The 17,876-nt window shown below is 41.2% G+C and overlaps 1 protein-coding gene and 2 non-coding genes across 9 annotated transcripts in view; 2 read left to right on the forward strand and 1 right to left on the reverse strand.

Moving 5' to 3' along the window:
- The window catches only part of LOC125765692 (voltage-dependent L-type calcium channel subunit beta-2), a 110,721-nt gene that overhangs the window by 72,510 nt on the left and 20,335 nt on the right, over positions 1 to 17,876 (forward strand). Inside the window, exons 1-2 of one of the 7 annotated variants that reach the window (XM_049431115.1) lie at positions 10,452 to 11,590; positions 12,146 to 12,854. The exons of the other annotated variants lie outside the window; for them this stretch is intronic. Of the exons in view, the coding sequence (XP_049287072.1) occupies positions 12,783 to 12,854 (72 nt within the window). The 5' untranslated portion in view covers positions 10,452 to 11,590; positions 12,146 to 12,782. Of the gene's footprint in view, positions 1 to 10,451; positions 11,591 to 12,145; positions 12,855 to 17,876 lie in introns of those variants that run through there. 7 annotated transcript variants of the gene reach the window in all.
- On the reverse strand, positions 4,574 to 4,646 carry Trnak-cuu (transfer RNA lysine (anticodon CUU)). The gene has a single exon. It is a non-coding gene; the product is annotated as a tRNA-Lys (tRNA).
- Trnak-cuu (transfer RNA lysine (anticodon CUU)) lies at positions 8,205 to 8,277 on the forward strand. Its single transcript has one exon. It is a non-coding gene; the product is annotated as a tRNA-Lys (tRNA).

A 17,876-nucleotide genomic window follows, 5' to 3' on the forward strand; every position in this document is an offset into this window, starting at 1 on the left:
ATTTCTTCTCTCACTTTTTCCCCCATTCACAGTGCTTCCACTCCGTTCCTCCTTGGCACTTCCCGGGCTGAAGGACTACTCATCCATTGCCCCTTTCGTTATGCTTCAACAATTGAAACAACTCATTCACAACAAAACCAGCCAGCCAATCCGTCTGGCAGGCGGGCAGGCAGGGCGCGAAGGTTTAAAACCATGGGGACCTTAAAACTACTATCGCCCATAAGGCGTGCATGAGCAATGGGAAATAATAATAACATTTCACATGTCATGCCACGGTCGGGATGGAGCACACAGACACGCGGCAGCGACAGGCGGGAAGATTTACATACGAAGTTTTGTTAATTTATAAACATAACGATGATTGACCTTGAAAGAGACGGCACAGCGTAACGCAAAAGCGCGTAAGAATGGGGAGCGAAGTTGTTGCAAAAAAAAAGAACTAAAACATTGCAACAACTACCATTCGTCAGTGCACCCCGAAGTCTTCGGGTAAAACAAATGGAACCGAATTAAAATCTAACCCTCCACGGAAATGATATCGTGCGTCCGTCGAAATTGTGAACCTGCACCATGGAACAAGCGCACGGACAGAGTTGGAAGCGACGTAGAATAATGATTTGAAAGATTGGCATCGAGTTGCTGTAAAGTTTAAGCCAACCAGAATGACAAGCGCCCAAGACGACCCAGAGCAAATGCGCCTAAAAAGGCGTTATTGTAATCGTCCGACGTGGAATTGTTTTTAACCGTTTGGCTGAGATGCTCCCGCACGGTTTGATGACGAATTGTTTTGTTGTTCCGTTTTTCGGTTTCATTTTGTTTTGGTTTTTTGCGGCAGAAACGCAAGTAAGACATCTATCGCCGCTTCATGTACTGTCGACTAAGTGTCATCCGTATTGAGGAACCACCACCAGTGCCTGACATCTTCGATGCGCTGCTGAAGATACAGAGCTTTGGGTTTTTTTTTGTTTCGAGCAACAACTCTTGCAGACTCGGACTTAACGTACATAACGAATGTGTTTTCATGTCTGCAATGGATGAAGCGAAATAAACTTCCTTTTTTTGGAGCTACCCGGAGCACACATGCAGCTGAAATGATATACGACCTCCCGTGTCTAGCAAGAAATATCTGAAGACACGATCACGGCAGACGAGAAACGGGACAAGGATCTGCAGACATTTGTGAAGTACATTCTGGTTGACAGTTCACTGGGTTTTACTCACTTACTGACGGAATTTGTAGAGGTTTATGAGATACACAACGTTCGGTTTTTTTTTGTATTTTGCTGATATTGATGTGATCTTATCGAGAGAAACAATATTTGGGAATTTCTGAGGCCCGAAACATATTTTTAGTTCACTGATATTGTAATGATCATTTCTCAATTGTACAATGCATCAAGTTTTGCCTCTCCATTGAGACATCAATAAATACTTCACCAACTGACAAACCTCATTTGACACCCGTTAAGTTGAACGAGAAAATTAAACGCAGGCGGTCCACATCGTACACAAAAGATGCCCCATTTAGCTACGATCCCTAGATTGCATCCTGTACTCCTGTGTGCAGATGTTTGATCGCCAATAAGGCATAACATAAATAAATAACCGCAAAAGCCGAAACGCTTAACCCAAGGCCCGAGGATTCAGCTTTTGCGAAATTTCTAGGAAATCATGTCCTGCCACATTGAGCTCATGGTGGAAGAAGAAAAAACTCACATCTTGGCCCTGCAGTTAAGACTACAACCATGATCGGGGTGGATCGGCAAAAACTAGAGCTGCCACCAGAAAACAAATTATGCATTCAGCCAGCTGCTGCTGCTGCCGCTGCTGCTTCTCTAATTCGCTGCTCTAATGCCAGGTTTACCTACCTGCAGCAAACTCCTAAACAGCCATTGTATTATAGGTTTTGTGGTGGACGGCTTATGTGTTTTTGTTGCTGTTGCGCTTATAGGTTTCTTGTCTCAAAGTCTTTGGCCGTCTTTGGTTGGTTTAGCGATTAAATTTGGCGCAGCATATCGAAGGATGGCACGAGCCTCGACCGGTTTGATTAGATGCGGCTAGCTCCGGGGTGCACAGTCTGGGGCGGATGGCTTTTCAGCTAAGCCGACTGTTCCACCTCCACCCCGAACAATGCCCTTTTCGCGAAAAAAGGGTGCACAAGGTTCACGAGCGTGGATCGGTTTGGGCTATTTTGATCAATTTTCCACCACCAATTGGAACTGATGCCGGCTGATGCGATGGAGCAGCCAAGCGAATGGGAATCTAATCTAACACAGCTGGTTGGTTGCCATTTTTTTTTCTCTCGTGCGATGATGTCTCGCGCGACCTAAGCGATCCGAAAAAGGGTAAGAAACGCTTAAGCCAAACGAGAGTCGTCGCTTGATGCGCATCGCTTAATTTATGCTTCTGAGCCATAACAGTATAAACTCGCGAAATGCAACAAGATCGCCATCGGCATACGGTTTGTTAAACATCGGGTAGGCGCAAAAGCGCACGAGCCGTGGACGATACTTTTAACGCTTATCAGGCACGTGGTGTTGAATATAAAACGCTTCGCTGCTAGGTTCGATTGCACCCAAGTTTAATTTGATTAAGGAATAACCACCGCAAAAGTATTAAAAAGTGCTGCAGCTGTACACATTTTGAACTCGCGGCATAATCCTAGTTTATCGTCATCAATATTATGACCCTTTCGGTAAAGGTTTGATTCATTGCCGGAGCTCGAGGAAAGACGTTGCAAATTTTTCCTCGAATTACTGCTAAACTGCCTAGCGCCGTAATGATACGTACGAGAATGCATGTGGATAAAATGGACAAAAAAAAAATACATCACCCAGCGTCGTCTGCATCGTCGTCTGCAGGGCGTACAGATGGTTCTAATTAAATTAGACCCACCGAAAACGACCTCCACAGGTCTGAGAGTTATCCCCAAATGCCTAAAAGCAGTTACGCACACTCTCATGTTCGACGAAACATGTACACCGTAAAAGTAATGGCAGCCATTAGTTGTGCCGTTTTCGCACCCGCCCGAATTGGGACGGATCGCTCCCGAGATGTCCCGGACGATTCGAGTGCGATGCAGTCGAGGAAATGTAATTAATGTGTAAAATATTTCGTCCACTGCGGGACTGTGCCGGGGCTGAAAAAACATGGCGATGACGGCAGTTTGATAATTTCGGGTTTTTATTATATTGGTTGGAAGATTTGCAATGAATGCAAACAATTCTGTTGGCTTTTTTAATCTCGTTTGTTCCTTGTTAAGTTTCACTTGACGCAGAGCTGAAAGGAGTGCTATCGAAAGATATTGTAGGTCTCTTTTATTTATCAATCAATTGTGTTCCTGTCGGGCTCATTATTAATACTTTGATCGTTTCAAAAAATGAAGTTCTACTCCTTTATACTGGAATTAGCTTTAAGGATAATCTCATTTTCAATGTTTAGGTCACACTCACGGAAAATAATAACTTTAGTAGAATTTACTAAACGCCAGAGAAAACTTGTCTATCTTTGATTCACGAGCTTAGGAACATGTTTTAGTTTTTGATATTTTAAAATATTATTTCTTAAACTTTAATTAGTTGAATCAACCTCTAACTTCATTAGAATTCGCCAAACGAAAGTGATCTTTTGCACAAAAACCAACAGAACCCAAACGTCTGATCGCTTCACGTCACGTTCAACTGCATTACGCCTCCATCGGTGTGACGTCACATTTAACGTTTAATTCATCTTTCCATGTGTATATTGTAACTGTGTGTTTTTTGTTGTACTTTTTCATTCGTCGTCTTGTTTTTTTTTATAAATATTTCAAACCGTATTACGTTTGATAATAATTTTTGCTTCTTGCTATATCCTTTTTTCTGATTTATTTTTTTGGTTTGTTTGTTTGTTTGATTTTTTTTTCCAATTCTAGTGACAAACCAATAGTGCCAACAACACTGCCCCCAATGCCTACTACGTGCGATAAACAGACCCATACACACCCACACACAAGTACAGTCCCACACCTACAGATACACCGCGCAAAACAATGCTATGGGAGGTTTCAATAGCTCTGCCAATCGTCACGACAAATTCGTACTCAGGGTGAACCGAATGCCGGTAAAGTTTCGCAGCAAGTAATGGCGTAGTGATCGACGAACCCGCCCGTTTGATGGGTCCGATCGGTGATTGTTTCTTAGCAAAAAAAAAAAAACGTGTCGCACCATAGTAGCAGCTGGTGTTTGATGTTTTCTGTTTTTTTTTGTTTGTTCGGTAGTGTTTGCATTAATGGTAGCGAAAACGAAAATTCAAAACAAATGAGATAAGGACTTCCAATGGGCAGAAACAGTATTAGCATCGATGGCACTGACATGTAACACAGAAAAAAAACAATCTTTTTAGAATATCAAATTTAGAATTTTATGTTTTGCACTTCTATTTTTAGTAGTTTTTTTTTAGTTTATATTGTTAAGGGGAAAATATTAAATTATACTCTTTATTATGTAGAAAATCTGGGCGAGAAAATATTGTCATCCTTCCATTGTTCGTGTGACACTTTTCCTAGCAATCAAAAATAGCAATTTCACAATTCCGCCCAACGTGGGGCTCGAACCCACGACCCTGAGATTAAGAGTCTCATGCTCTACCGACTGAGCTAGCCGGGCACATGCGAATGCTGGGATGCTGATCATCTCCTAAGACTAAGCTCCGTTTTATGCCGTCTTTTAAATCATTATCAGTTTTATGTCCCACTACAATGTTTTGCTTTATTTATTGTTCCCAACCTCAGTACGGTGCAATCGCTACCCATCGTAAAGAGCGTGATGTGTCGATTTAATTCTCGACCGCTTACAACACACCAGAGCGTACCCCACCGTTCTGGCGCCCAATGGTGTGTCGAGGGAGACAGCCAATCTCATCACCACGAACAGCAAATCTTCAAGCACGTGCTAGATTTTTCAAAATTCATAACCATAACTTATGGTGCCGTATGCTTCATCTGTGCAATCTGTATGTTGTGTACGAGAAGGAGCGAAAAAAAAACAGAGACTAAGTAGGAACATGAAAGAAAGGGAAACTGTGTGGAAAATTCTTTACCATTAAACACACAGTCACACACAAATACCAGAAAGGGGGTGAACAACAAAAAAAATCTTTTTCCTTCTCGTCCCACACCATTGGTACTAAAAATGGTTCACCGTCGGACGGATTCATTTTCATTCGAAAAAAAATGTGAATAAACAGGCGTCTCCAGCGACTCTTAGCGGGAGCGGATGATCGTGTGGTTTGTTTTAATTTTTGTCGATGATTTATTCATACGTCTTAGATGCTACTCACGCATTTTCATCCCTCATCCCACTCCCACCAGTATCTTCCGGTGGCGCTTTGTAGGTTCGTGCTTCAATTGTGCTTCCGTTCCATACGGTGCCGTTTTGCGGAAGCCGTATGATCGTCATCAGCTGAAGTGATCAGCTGAACCGAACACACGCTCATACACCGATCAAACATTGAAAGATTCTTCTTTTTGGGCGTGTGGTGATGCTGGGAGTGTGAATGGGAGTAACGAGTTTGTAAGCATTCCTTTCCATCGTTATGATGGGGAGACAGATCGAGCTCAATTTATTATGCTTTACCAGCGTTGTCCGGAACGCACTTTAAATAGGGTTGGCAAGGGTAGGAGAGGGGCGGGGGGAGGTTGTATTTTTTGAGAGCAAGAAAAAAAAATACATCATTGGTGAGGTAAAAATAACGAAATAAGTATCACAAGATAACTCTTTCTTCCCCCCAACGCCCCACTTTAAACCGGGGGAGTGTAGGTGATTGGATTGGCACGTACTAATGTGTCCTGGGTACAACGACCTCCATCCTACCGTAAATGGGTAATGGTAACCTTCATGAAAACAGCATCACTGCACATTGCACTTTTCTGTATTTTTGTTCTACCGCACTTCAAACTTCAACGGACAAACGGTGCAGAGAGTTAATTTTTGCCGCAAATCAACACAACTCTCCCACTCCCCCAACAAAACCCCCGGACCACCAAGGATCAACGCGCCCGAAATTGCTTAATTATCTTTATGAGCCTTGTCTGCGGTAGGAGATTAATGATTCATGCTTGTTTTCTCAGCTCACAGCTCCACCACCGTGAGCTGGTGTATGAGTTTCCGTTTCGTAGTTTGGCTTCGTTTTTTTTGTGTTGTTTGAATTTCTGTTTGATTCCATTCCTTTTGCGGGATCCCTTTTGCCACCAAGCGACGAAACGTTTGGTAGAGTTTTGATGGATCAACCAAAAGGCTCCATCAGACGGCGGACGTTGTGCAGAAACTTTTTGCACTAGTTTTTTTTTGTTGAGGTTTCGTTTTATTATTTTAGCCAAAAAGCTGCACCAACTTGCTCGACTTGTTGGGTGCCGTTCTGAACCTGCCGTGTGCGGTCAGTTAGTTGATTTTGGTGTTTAGTTTTGTTTCAGTGGTTTTTTTTTTCTTCGGTGTGGTTTTGCGGTCTGCTTCACCCTCCCCTGTATGGACGAACGGTTTAAAGTGGATTACGCTTTGCAGTTGCACATTTGGCAGCTCATTGTGGTGTGAATATTATTTGCGGAGGCTGTGAGTGATTTTTTGAATTAATGTTTTGTTTTTTAAACTGTTCAGAAACATAGTCTTTGAGCTTCTGTTCTGACGAAGGGCCATATGTGGTTAGAAATATAAAATTACCACTATATTACCACAATATATTAAATTGAGGAAAATTGAGAAAATAATTAAATGATCAATTTAATCATGTTTTTACAAATTAAATCAATCAAATATTAAACAATCGCTTCGCATCCGATGCTGGAGCAGTGCAGCTGAAAAATGTTATGATCGATGACAGCACGTGCCATCGTGATGCTGGGTTTGGGACGGAGTCATTTATTCTCATGTGCATATGCCTTCACCGAATAAATGCACCGCACGTCGGATGCACCGTACCGGTGCGGTAATGTAATGTGATCACGATTTTCATACGACAACCGGACCGGGGGTTGGTGACGGAAAACCGCCCGGAACGTGCCCCGGACATGATGCCAAAAATAGCTCACGGCTTTAGGCGACGTTCCTGTTTACATGTGCCGGCAACGCTCATGTACCGAAAATTCAACAACGCTGCCACACTAGAGCAAAACGGGATTTTTGTGGAAATTCTGCTACGGTACGGGAAAGTCGAATGTCGGTTGAATGCACGGTGCGTCGTAGCGTGCTGGTACGGTTAGAAAGGGGAAAATACTGGATGGGGTTGTGCATGAGGTGCTTGTGGATGCACTGGGAAGGGTGGGATGTTACTCATTCAATTAAGTACTCTCTTATGTAAGACGAACGCATGTCGCTTCTGATGCACTTATTGCAACGGCGTGTTGTTGATTTTTCCTGCGTTACTATTCTTACGGGGTTGATAGGAAATGAGAAGAGAGTTTTCTTTCCTTGAACTTTTTTACACGCTTGACTTAAAATATGATTTATCTAAATTGAATCACATGGTTTGTACTGCCACAATTTAAATAACATATAACAATTAAGGTACTTTCTATAAAAAAAATTTTAAGTTCATATTGAAAAATACGTTTATGTTGCTGTTTGTTCTAAAGCAGCCTGAAATCACCACAGGAAGATATTTCTCAAAATATCAAATTATAAAATTATAAAGTATAAAATTTTCCTCTGCACTCTCTCTGCAGATTCTTAGGAAATTTTTCTTTTTTATAATAAAAAATGAAAGCAGAAACTAGAGTTGGAGTATTTTTCCACTCCGCCTAATTCTTGGCCACCCACTCATCTGTTACCTTTCAAGACAAGTACGTACGTTCCAAAATATGCTCTAAATTTAGTACACCTCCACATGTTTCTTTTGGTTGGTTTTTCCCGATTATTTTTTCTTCGTTCCAACAATTTTCCATCTGTCTCCAACCCGTTTTTTTTCCGGGAAAGAAAATGTCGATCGGTATGCACTTAGCGTTACAAGCGTTTTTAGTCAAAGAGAGGGTTACATTTGCAAGACAATAATCATTCCTTCCCTGAGCGGCTGTGGTGGGCAGCACAAAAAAAAAACAAATTCATCTTCGTAAGCGCAAGCGCTAACGATCTATAACGATCGTGCATCGCTGACACCCCCGGCAGCGGTGTGGTACGAAAATGGGAAAGCGGAAAATGTAACATATTGTACCAACTCAGGTGGAAAATTCGACTGCCCGGCTAGCTCAGTCGGTAGAGCATGAGACTCTTAATCTCAGGGTCGTGGGTTCGAGCCCCACGTTGGGCGCATGTGATTTGTTTTTACTATTTTATGTTCACACTTTGCACACTTGTACTTAGGTGTAGAGAGAGAGAGAAACAGAAATGATTAGCGTACACACAACCATAGAGAAAAAGTATTGTTTAGAAGCCAATGTTTGTATTTATCTAATTGCATTTTTTATTATCTTTTATCTTCTTCCTTCTCTGTATAGGTAAGTGTCGGACAACGTTGACCGAAACTTCAACAACTTTGCACACAAACTTCATCTTACCCTCGAACAGCCAGTAACAGTGTTTCCGTGCTCTGCCAATAATCGATCGAAGCTCGTTCATACGAAGCGTAAACATATAACTTCCATCCATTTTCCCTAACGCACCAAATTGTGTTTCCCAAGCGCACCTTAAAGCCTGTAACTCCGTTGTCTTAAATTAACGTGGAAAAGGAGAGTAAAGGTAAAGCTGATATCCATTATTCAATAGCCGTTTCTCTATTTTACTATTGTTCAGCTGCTGTGTAGCGCGTTTTTACCATTGAATTGCTATTAGGTTTTTAACATTTTAGTAAGCGGATATTATATCCTTTTAAACGCATTAAAAAAAACCAAAAACTTTACAAAATTGTACATACTGTATAGATAATGAAAATAGAATAGTATTTGTACTTCATGGGATTTAAACATTGATACGAGATAGAAATAGATCATTACAATGTATAGAAATAGCAAATTTACTTTCCGTTAAAGCGCTTCCGTTGAAGTTATTAGTAATGGTTGTCAAATCGCCTAAAGCGTGATTTAATGCTTTGCCAATTCAAACATTTGCATTCCTCGATTCAGATGCATCAATACTTTGCTACGTCAATCCTTAACCGAAGCCGAGATTGATGGTTCATTTTGTTCCCTTCGTGCCATGCTTCGGTACTTTAATACCTCTCTCAGTTGAGAAAAAAAAACATTTCTAATTCCGTAAAAAATATAGACAGTAATGACGGAGCAAAAATCCTCCTCACCTTAACATAATCATTTCGTAAAGCGACTCCGTCGCTAAAGAATACTGTTGCACTTTGCTTCTCTTCTCAGCCATGCGGCTAATGCCACTAATTAAATGTGTCAAATTGGCACCTCTTTGCGAAAAAATTCACTTCAATACTTTAAGGTGACCATGTTTTCTCCTCCGTTTGCTACTTTTTGTGTATAGTTTTGGGTGTTGGTATTAGTTTTAAACGTAACCAATCGGGACTTTTTGCACGTTGTGTGAAGCCATCACCAGTGCAAACAGTTGTTTAGGCAAACAACTACAAAAAACTGCTACAGATATTTTAAACTTGTTCCTTACATGGGTTTCGTACAACGTTGTGTTTTTTGCGCTAATTGCACATAGCTAATCAATTTGCTAATTTACCGATTCGCAACACAACGAGAGTGTTTGGGTTATCTCGTTAATGTTTGGTGTTAGAATTTTAAACAACTTATTGTATTTATTTTGATTATTACTCAGCCTACGATTCGCTTACAATATGATTGATTAAATGTATTTTAATATTGTAATTTGATAAGCAGCTACAGAAAGATAACAATTTCTTCAATAGTAAAGTGACTTGTATTCAAATGGCAGTCAAGCAACGAATACTTGCTCGAATTACAGCACATTCGCTCGAATTTTTCAAACTGCTCGTCAACTTCAAGCTGCTCGAATGCCAACAGAGGGCGCAGCTGCGGTTCAAGAGAAATTTAACAGAACAAAGTATGCAATCCGCACAACATTGCTGGTCCGAAGTATGCAAGTTCTACTTTAACGAGAAGCAGGGTTTGTGATTGTGCTCCTGAAAGTTTAATTTTAGACTTATTTAAATTTGAATTATATTAACACATATTTATTAATATAACGCAACAGACAGAGACCTTCGTAGTGAGTAAAACAACACGAAATGGTATACACCATCTTGAAAGCTTTGAAGATGATATACCATTGTCGTACTCCACATTCAGATCTGATGAAAACGACAATTTAAAACGCATCCTTTACAGTGCTTGAATATGGTTTCCTTCGCCATAAACTAGCTAAAAACATTTTGAACATTAGTTCGTGAGAAATAGATATGAATGTTTGACTAATAATTATTTTATTAATAGAAATAGACAATGAAATGGCACCATAAAACAAGGCTGTGGACTCCACACTTATTATATTATTCATAGTCAGGTAATAATATCTATCAGTAGTATTTATAGCAAATAGTAGTATCTTCATATTCTGAGCAATACCATAAACACTTGCTTGTGAAGACCATGAAAACTGCGTTTTCTGCGAGGCAGGGCTATTCAACCCAACATCTGGGCCGTGTTCACAAATTATAAAGTTATTGAATAATTTTATGAAAACTTATAAAAATAAGTACATTCAAAGTGATGCTTTGATAGTTTTAAAATATGATAAATCGCTCATGTTGTGCATTGACCTACTTTATCATCTTATTGTCTAGAACACGTACTGAGTTGTTTCTATTGCTGCTGGCGATCATAGGAAATAATGAACCACAACTGTCGACCTAATCATCTATAATAGTGTTAAAAGAAATATTTTTATTTACTTATCAACACCTCAGAATGAAGGAAGTAATAGGGAGTAATTAATACACTCTAACAACTTCTATTGAATCTTAACGAAACATTTCAATATTTATTTACAAAACATCCGTGCAAAAAACCCCCCAAAAGCTGGTAGCAATACATCAAAGTATTAAACGCTTGTTTCCTCATCGCTTTCGATTAACCACCTGCAACCCGGGTGCACCCTCTTCCATCCCATCAGCAGGCCTATCCAACTGGTGACAGCAGCATCATCTCTAGTCATACTCAAGATCATTTTGCTTGGCGCGGCGTCGTTTGTCTGTGCGCGTCGTCCGTTGGTCAAATTGGCACGGGCAAGCAAAATTTGAAAGACGATCCGCCCGTCACAGACGATCCATCCGTTAGCGTGAGTGGGACAGCAATGATCGTGGAGGGGTAGGAAGGAGAGTGGGAGAGAAGGGAAACGGGCGTCGGCTGTTCGGGGCGGTTCGGTCGGGTCGAGAGTTTTATTTTTAACATCAGTCTGGGTCTTTCAACGGTCCCGCTAACGCTCGATCTTCGAGTCGATCAAACCCCGGTCAGTGGCGGTGGTCAGTTTGTGTCCACCAGATCATCCACTGTCCGATCGTATACAGTCCCGGGCTTTTTACTCGTTTGCTGATTGCTTTGCCACGTTTTTTGCCTGTTAGGCAATAGAATAGTGATCCTGGAAAATTCATTCCACGGTGTGTTGTGTTCAAGATCGAAAGATCAATCGCTTAAAGCGAGGTAATTACGACAACACGGCACCGATTCAACGTAATGGAAATGTTCGCTCAAAACGGTTCCTTCGACATATGAGCTAAAGTTCAACGTGCCTGTTCGAGCGATTTTCACCATGTGTGCATGTGTGCAACGATCGTACTACTGTCACCAGTGTGAAGGTCGCATTTTTGCGGAATATTTATGATATCACACAAGCGCACATCACCGCAGGGTGTGAAGTACGGCAACGGAGGACGATTGTTGACGGTGTGCTGATCGAAAGTGAGACGATCGAAAATTCATTGATGGAAATTTTGGTTTATCGAAGCACGGAAGTACGTGAGTGTGGTGTAAACGATCACCATTTACACAACCTGTTCCCCCGGGGGGTTGAAAGTGTCGGAAGGGCAGTACGAGCTGTTAGCAGTTATTTTCGTTCCGATCGTTACCACCAAGCGTTGTGATGATTTTGTAGTACAATTTACTAAACCTTTTAGGCATTGATTCTTGTTTGTGTGAAAGTTTAGTGAGCTCAGTTTGTGGTTTTTTTTATTGAGTCATCTTTTTATTTTGTCACAGCATCCCGGTTCCTATCCAATACAGGGTAAACTAAATTCATCACCAGTTTGAAAGCATCCCCAAATAACAGACGTGAGCGTGTACGTGTGAGTGAAAATATGTCCCAATGTTCGCACCGTTTGAAGGATGGTGCAAATTAAATGGCACAAAAATACGCCCATTATCTGTGCGGTTTTTTCCGTATGTTGTTTTGTGTTCGCGTGATGAAATTATGTCGCGCCTGACGCGTTAAGGCAGCTCGTTCAGTACATGTGTACGCACCAATTCAACGGAGGTCCCCGTTTTTATTTGCGTCCTGTGTATTTCGTATTTCGTCTTCAACTCATCCACACACAATTAATTCAACCCGCACGGTAACGGTGGATGAGGTGCTTGTAGAGTGAAGAAAGTGGAGGATAAACGGGAAAATATTTGTGAATTTTCTGCGCGCGTGGCACGCTGCGAGTGTGTTTTTGTGATCGAATTCACCCCGTTGCGGGGTTTTAGGGTAAATACCTACACCCTTATTCCCAAAGGGTTGTTCCAAGATCCTTTCCCCGTGTTTTCGGGTACAATTGTATGTGTGGTTCGGTAAAGCTGTGACCAGACGGTGATCGTGTTAGAGCGTTCGGGTTTACCAAACAAAAAACAGATCAAAATGTTGCGGCATAAAAACCATCACAAGCGTCATAACACCACCTACAAACCACCGTTTATGCGAAAGCGACGGGTAAGTACAGAGAAAACAGATGTGCATTGTGAGCTAATAGTAAAGTATGGGAAGATATATGTAAGAGTACATGAAGATTATAACCTACTACGTTTCCTCTGTTTAAGACTTTATGGACTAAGTTGTTTGGTGTCATTCTAATGATATAGCTAGTCAGCAAGAATCTGGTGAGATTTATTCGTTGTACGAGCGTGCGTTGATCAAACGACAGATGGAGTTCGTCATTACAGGAAATATCTTTCTGAGCATTCCTTTTAAGAAGACTTCCAACTATTGCCGATAGTGACCTTTAACCCAAAATATCTACGATCCAAGATAAAAATTTCGGAACATATCAAAGGTGCGATCACCTATTCTTCTTGAGAAAAATACACAAGGTAACTCAACATCTCTGAGTTGAGCATACATGAGAGTGGAGTTGGAGGTCACCTGTCTTCTCCAGAATCTCCAACATGTATTTCGCGTTTCGGAATTCTCTCCAATAGTTCCCAACTATGAACATTCTTACGAACGGAAGAAGTCAATTTCTAGAAACAATTGCTCTAACAGCCTAAAACAAAAGAATTGCAGTAGATGCTCCATGTAAAAGTCCCATATGAGGGACATTCGATTTGAGATCTACAGTTAAACCATTATCTCTAAACAGACCATAATCAAACCAGTTCTAGAAAAAAATTCTTTTCGTAATAACTCAACGACTTTCTTCAAGAAGAAGGTGTAAGTGTTGTCAAAGCATATCTTCTTGGTGTAGTAAGTAAAGTACACTGATCTTATGCCTGCCGTTGCCATTCAGAGTCAAGTAGGACACGTCATACATCCATCCACCAAAAATGTATCACCAGCACCTTTAGCCGCTTCTTTTGCAGAATTGACTGCTGCTCAGACATGGACAGACTCGGCTAACACTCCCGCACAGTAGTGTTCATCTTGTGAGAGAAATTCTTCATCGTTTAGCCGATTGCGTCTAACTCTGTGTGAGTCGTCTTCGTTAGTCTCTAGTCTTTTGTTGTATAGCCAGAAATAGGCTTCCTTTTAAGGTATCATTCATGAGATGCATAAGTTGTAGGCTTAATTCAGCATCCCAGCCTTATTAGAAAACATTTAGTATATCATAATGGTTGCCACTACCCTACGTTCGAATATGATGCTTCGTACAATTTTCTTTTCTAACTACATTAAGAAAAAAATCATCATTGCATTGACTAGTGTTGACTATTATTAACCTCCTTTTTCTGTTCTTCCCACAACACCACGTTAAAACTCTGTGTATGTGTGGGTGCAGAATGACAAAGCGAAAAAAAAGGCGAAGCGCGTCTTTGCGTCGAGGGTGTACTCGAGTGGGTGTCAAATGGTTTCGAAATTCATTCATGCTTTCGTACTGTCGAACCCACCCGAACACTCTTACCAAGCGGAATGTGCCAATGTGCCGCTGTTTTCTTCCGAACAGAGGAAAACCCGGCCAAAAAGGACGACGTGCTAGTGCAATAATGCAATGTGGTGAATGCATGTAGCTGTGTGCTTACTGTGGCTGCTGGTGGCCAAATGGTGGAGGGCAGCAAAAGTGAACATGTCCTCGAATTTGTCCGCCTGGTTGGGGTGGATTTGGCAAGCAGGACCGTCAAACATTCGGTGCTTCTTCCATCCAACTTAATCCCCTTTGCTTGCCGTCTTGCGTGGAAGTTCTGGTGGAAACGAGTCGATTGTCGTCAATGCACTTTAGCTCTTGCCGTTCCCACGCTGCATGTGACTGACGCAATCATGCTTCACTATTATCAAGCAAAAGGTTCGCTATCATTGAAATACTTCCCGCCCCACAAAAAAAAACACTGCTGAAATGATGATTGAAAAATTAATCACAAATTTTACTTTTATGTGGATGTAATACTTACACGTGACATATTTATAATTCGAATCGTTTCATAAACATATTCATCCATATTAAAACGAAAAGCTTCCCAGGAAAAATGCTGTGGCACAGCAGCACGCACTGCTCTGATTTTGGGACGCATATGCGCATTGTCATTATTTAATCTCAGCGATGAGTCATCCCTTTGTACGTTGCGTCTTTCTTCACACCGTGAAGGATTCCGTTCCACGTTTTATCACTTTCCCAGCCATTCCCATCGTTGCTCTGCTACCCATTGTCACGTTTTTTTTTGACCAGCCAACCCGAACCGCCCAACGGAACAGAACTGGCCTTGAAATTGAGGGTTTCTTTTCTTATGCTGGATAGATCGTTCCTGTAAAAGACGTATGTGGAATGTAAAAGTATCCGTTGCAAATTGGACCGTTGTTGGTGCCAAAAAGCCGTGGCACCGCTATGTGTTACAGTTCGAATCAATTGTCCTTCGAAATGTAAATCACGCACTGCTTTGTTATTTCTGCCGTCGTCAGTCACGCTGGAGCCATTCGATGGGGATTTGGTTCTACTAATATTACACTTCCAAAAGCAAAATTTAGCACAATTATGGATTTAATGTTTGAAAATAAGGAAAAAAAACTTAGAAAGGGAAAACGTTTTTTGCTACATTTGTATAGCCCATATTGTGTTTCTCACAAGGAAGTTTAAAACACTATTTGGTAAAGTGATCCATTAATGTACACACAGAACACATCTCCTCTCGACCGCCATTGACTGCAGTAAAACGTTATGTGTTTTGGGTAGCTGTAGCCGTAGTAATGTATGCTGTTCATGGTGTTTGCTAGGATCTATTCAAATCGAAGCAAGATGGTCTTCCGAAAGAGGAAAACATCAGGAATGCTGCAGTTGCTAGAGTTGCATGCATTTGTCCCTTTAACTGCAAGCTGCATTGTGCTTTTTGTCTGTCTTTTCGTCGCCATTTGTCGTTGACATCATCGTTACTGCATCTCGTCTGGTGTCTGGTGGTTTCATCTGCGCAGAATGAGATCATAAAAGATGGTTGCTCTCAAAAATATAAAAATGGCTTGCAATGTGTTGTATCGGTTTTGTTGAAATAAGGTTCAGAAGCAGATCTTCAAGTACAAGAAGCAGAAAGAACTTGTTTAAAGGCAAAATTATGTCATACATTACTTTTGGAGTGGATTTTCAGGCAAAAGTATACATATTTCAGTACATGAAACACTCAAAAACATAAATACCTATCGTATATAAGTATAGCTACTCTTTATCTCCCCGGACTACAGAATTTTTTTTCATAGTTTCCATAATTACTAAATCACATTTATTTTATTTACCCACGTACAATACAAATTACAAACATTTTCCTTCAAACGTTCAAACATTTAGAGGTCAAAAAAGTGGAAGCCATTGTCCGCTTATGTACGTCCAATAGCTCACATGTGCCAGTACCAACACACCTAAAATCAACGCAAAACGACAGCTCGGCTTGAAGAAGAAAAAAATCCACCCCGAGCAATAAAAACAAACTAAAGTTTGCGCTTTTTTCTTCTCCGATCGTGTCATTACTTTGCCAGGCCTGTTATATTTACAAGCTCACAGCAAATTTCATGCACAGATATTGGTGTGTAAATGAGCTACACTTCATTCACCATTCACCGGTAGTATGTCACCATGGTCAATATTTATAGCGCGAACAACATTGTTAGCGCTGCCCGCTAAAGGCGGCCTTCCGTTCGGAGCTGGTTTGGTTCGCGGAATAGGACGTACGTACCTGCCAAACCGCTGTATCTTTAACCGATCTGCTGTGCAAAATACACGCGACATCACCAACACAGCTCTGCACTGAGCGCGTCTTTACTTTCACACATCGATCATACGGTTTCGAATGTATGTTTTTGACTCTGCCCTGGTCAAAATCGTATCTGTTAGGAAAAAAAACCTCTGCGATGTAAACATTTGCAACCTGTGGCCACAAGGGGCACGTTTATCTTTTCTTTTTTGCTGCTACCACTCGCGAAGGGATCGTGCTCGATCGCCAGATGTGTGGACTACACGTTACGATGAAGCGGCGGCGTTTGCCTTTGAATGTTACACCCGTATCGCATATGGCCAACCCGTCCATGGAAACATGGAACGCCGATTGATGTCGGTTTGACCGGTTGAGTGAGCAAGCGAGATGAAATCACAGCGGCAAGTGCGATCAGCATTATTTTACTGGTGTGAGATAAATGGTACGAATGCTGGAGTAAATGAAGTAATGATCAAAAGAGCGCCAGAAGATCGTTTGAAGGAAATGGAGAAGCAAACAGTACACGCGTCTCGTGTGCTCCATGTGTACACGATCGCACCCTGCAATGATTTATTAATCACTCACTGATCGCTACCTGAGAAGGAGGAAGTGGGAGGGCAGTTGTTAGTGAACGAAGGAGAGAGTGTGAACGAATTTGCTTCAATGTTTACGATCGTGACCTTACTTCTGTTCGGCATGATATTTCATGTCATAGCAAAAGCAGCAGCAGAAGGTTCTTTTCGTTATGTTTGAGGCCAATAAATGGGTAGGCGGGTGGTTTTATTTATTGAAAATCTAAAAGCTTCGCTGATGGACAAATGGACAGTAATTAATGCGGTGGTTTAAACTGCGTGAAGTCAATTTATTATTTTCTGCGATGAAAAACTGTCTAATTTAAAATGGAATATTGTTTATTACTCGTACAAAAATACAAGAAGGAGACTCAAACTTATATGAAATCTCATCTCTGTATTATTTAAACAAATCCGGCTACTTATGAGTATTTGAGATCGGGCTTTCCGGGTATATTGTTCCTCAAAGAATGCCTTGAACAAGCAGATTTTCTTAAGCCAAGTACGGCGGAAGACTTTTTATTCATACAAGTGGAAGTAAAGCGCTTTGAAAAATCAGCATTTTGCTTTACTATAAAACTCGACGTTGATTTTGTTGTTGTGTGACTGTCCTCATCGACAATTGGCCTTCAGTGGGCATACGGAACCGAAGGCCTACATGAGCTCGTTCGTGACCGGAATTGCGAAATGAGAAAACACGCAAAGTGTGCTGTGATTGTCCGCAACCACTGTTTACCAAACGCGTTGTATTGTTATACACTTTGGCAGTTTAGTACAAA

Source organism: Anopheles funestus, chromosome 2RL (genome assembly GCF_943734845.2).
Source record: "Anopheles funestus chromosome 2RL, idAnoFuneDA-416_04, whole genome shotgun sequence".
Lineage (NCBI taxonomy): Eukaryota > Metazoa > Arthropoda > Insecta > Diptera > Culicidae > Anopheles > Anopheles funestus.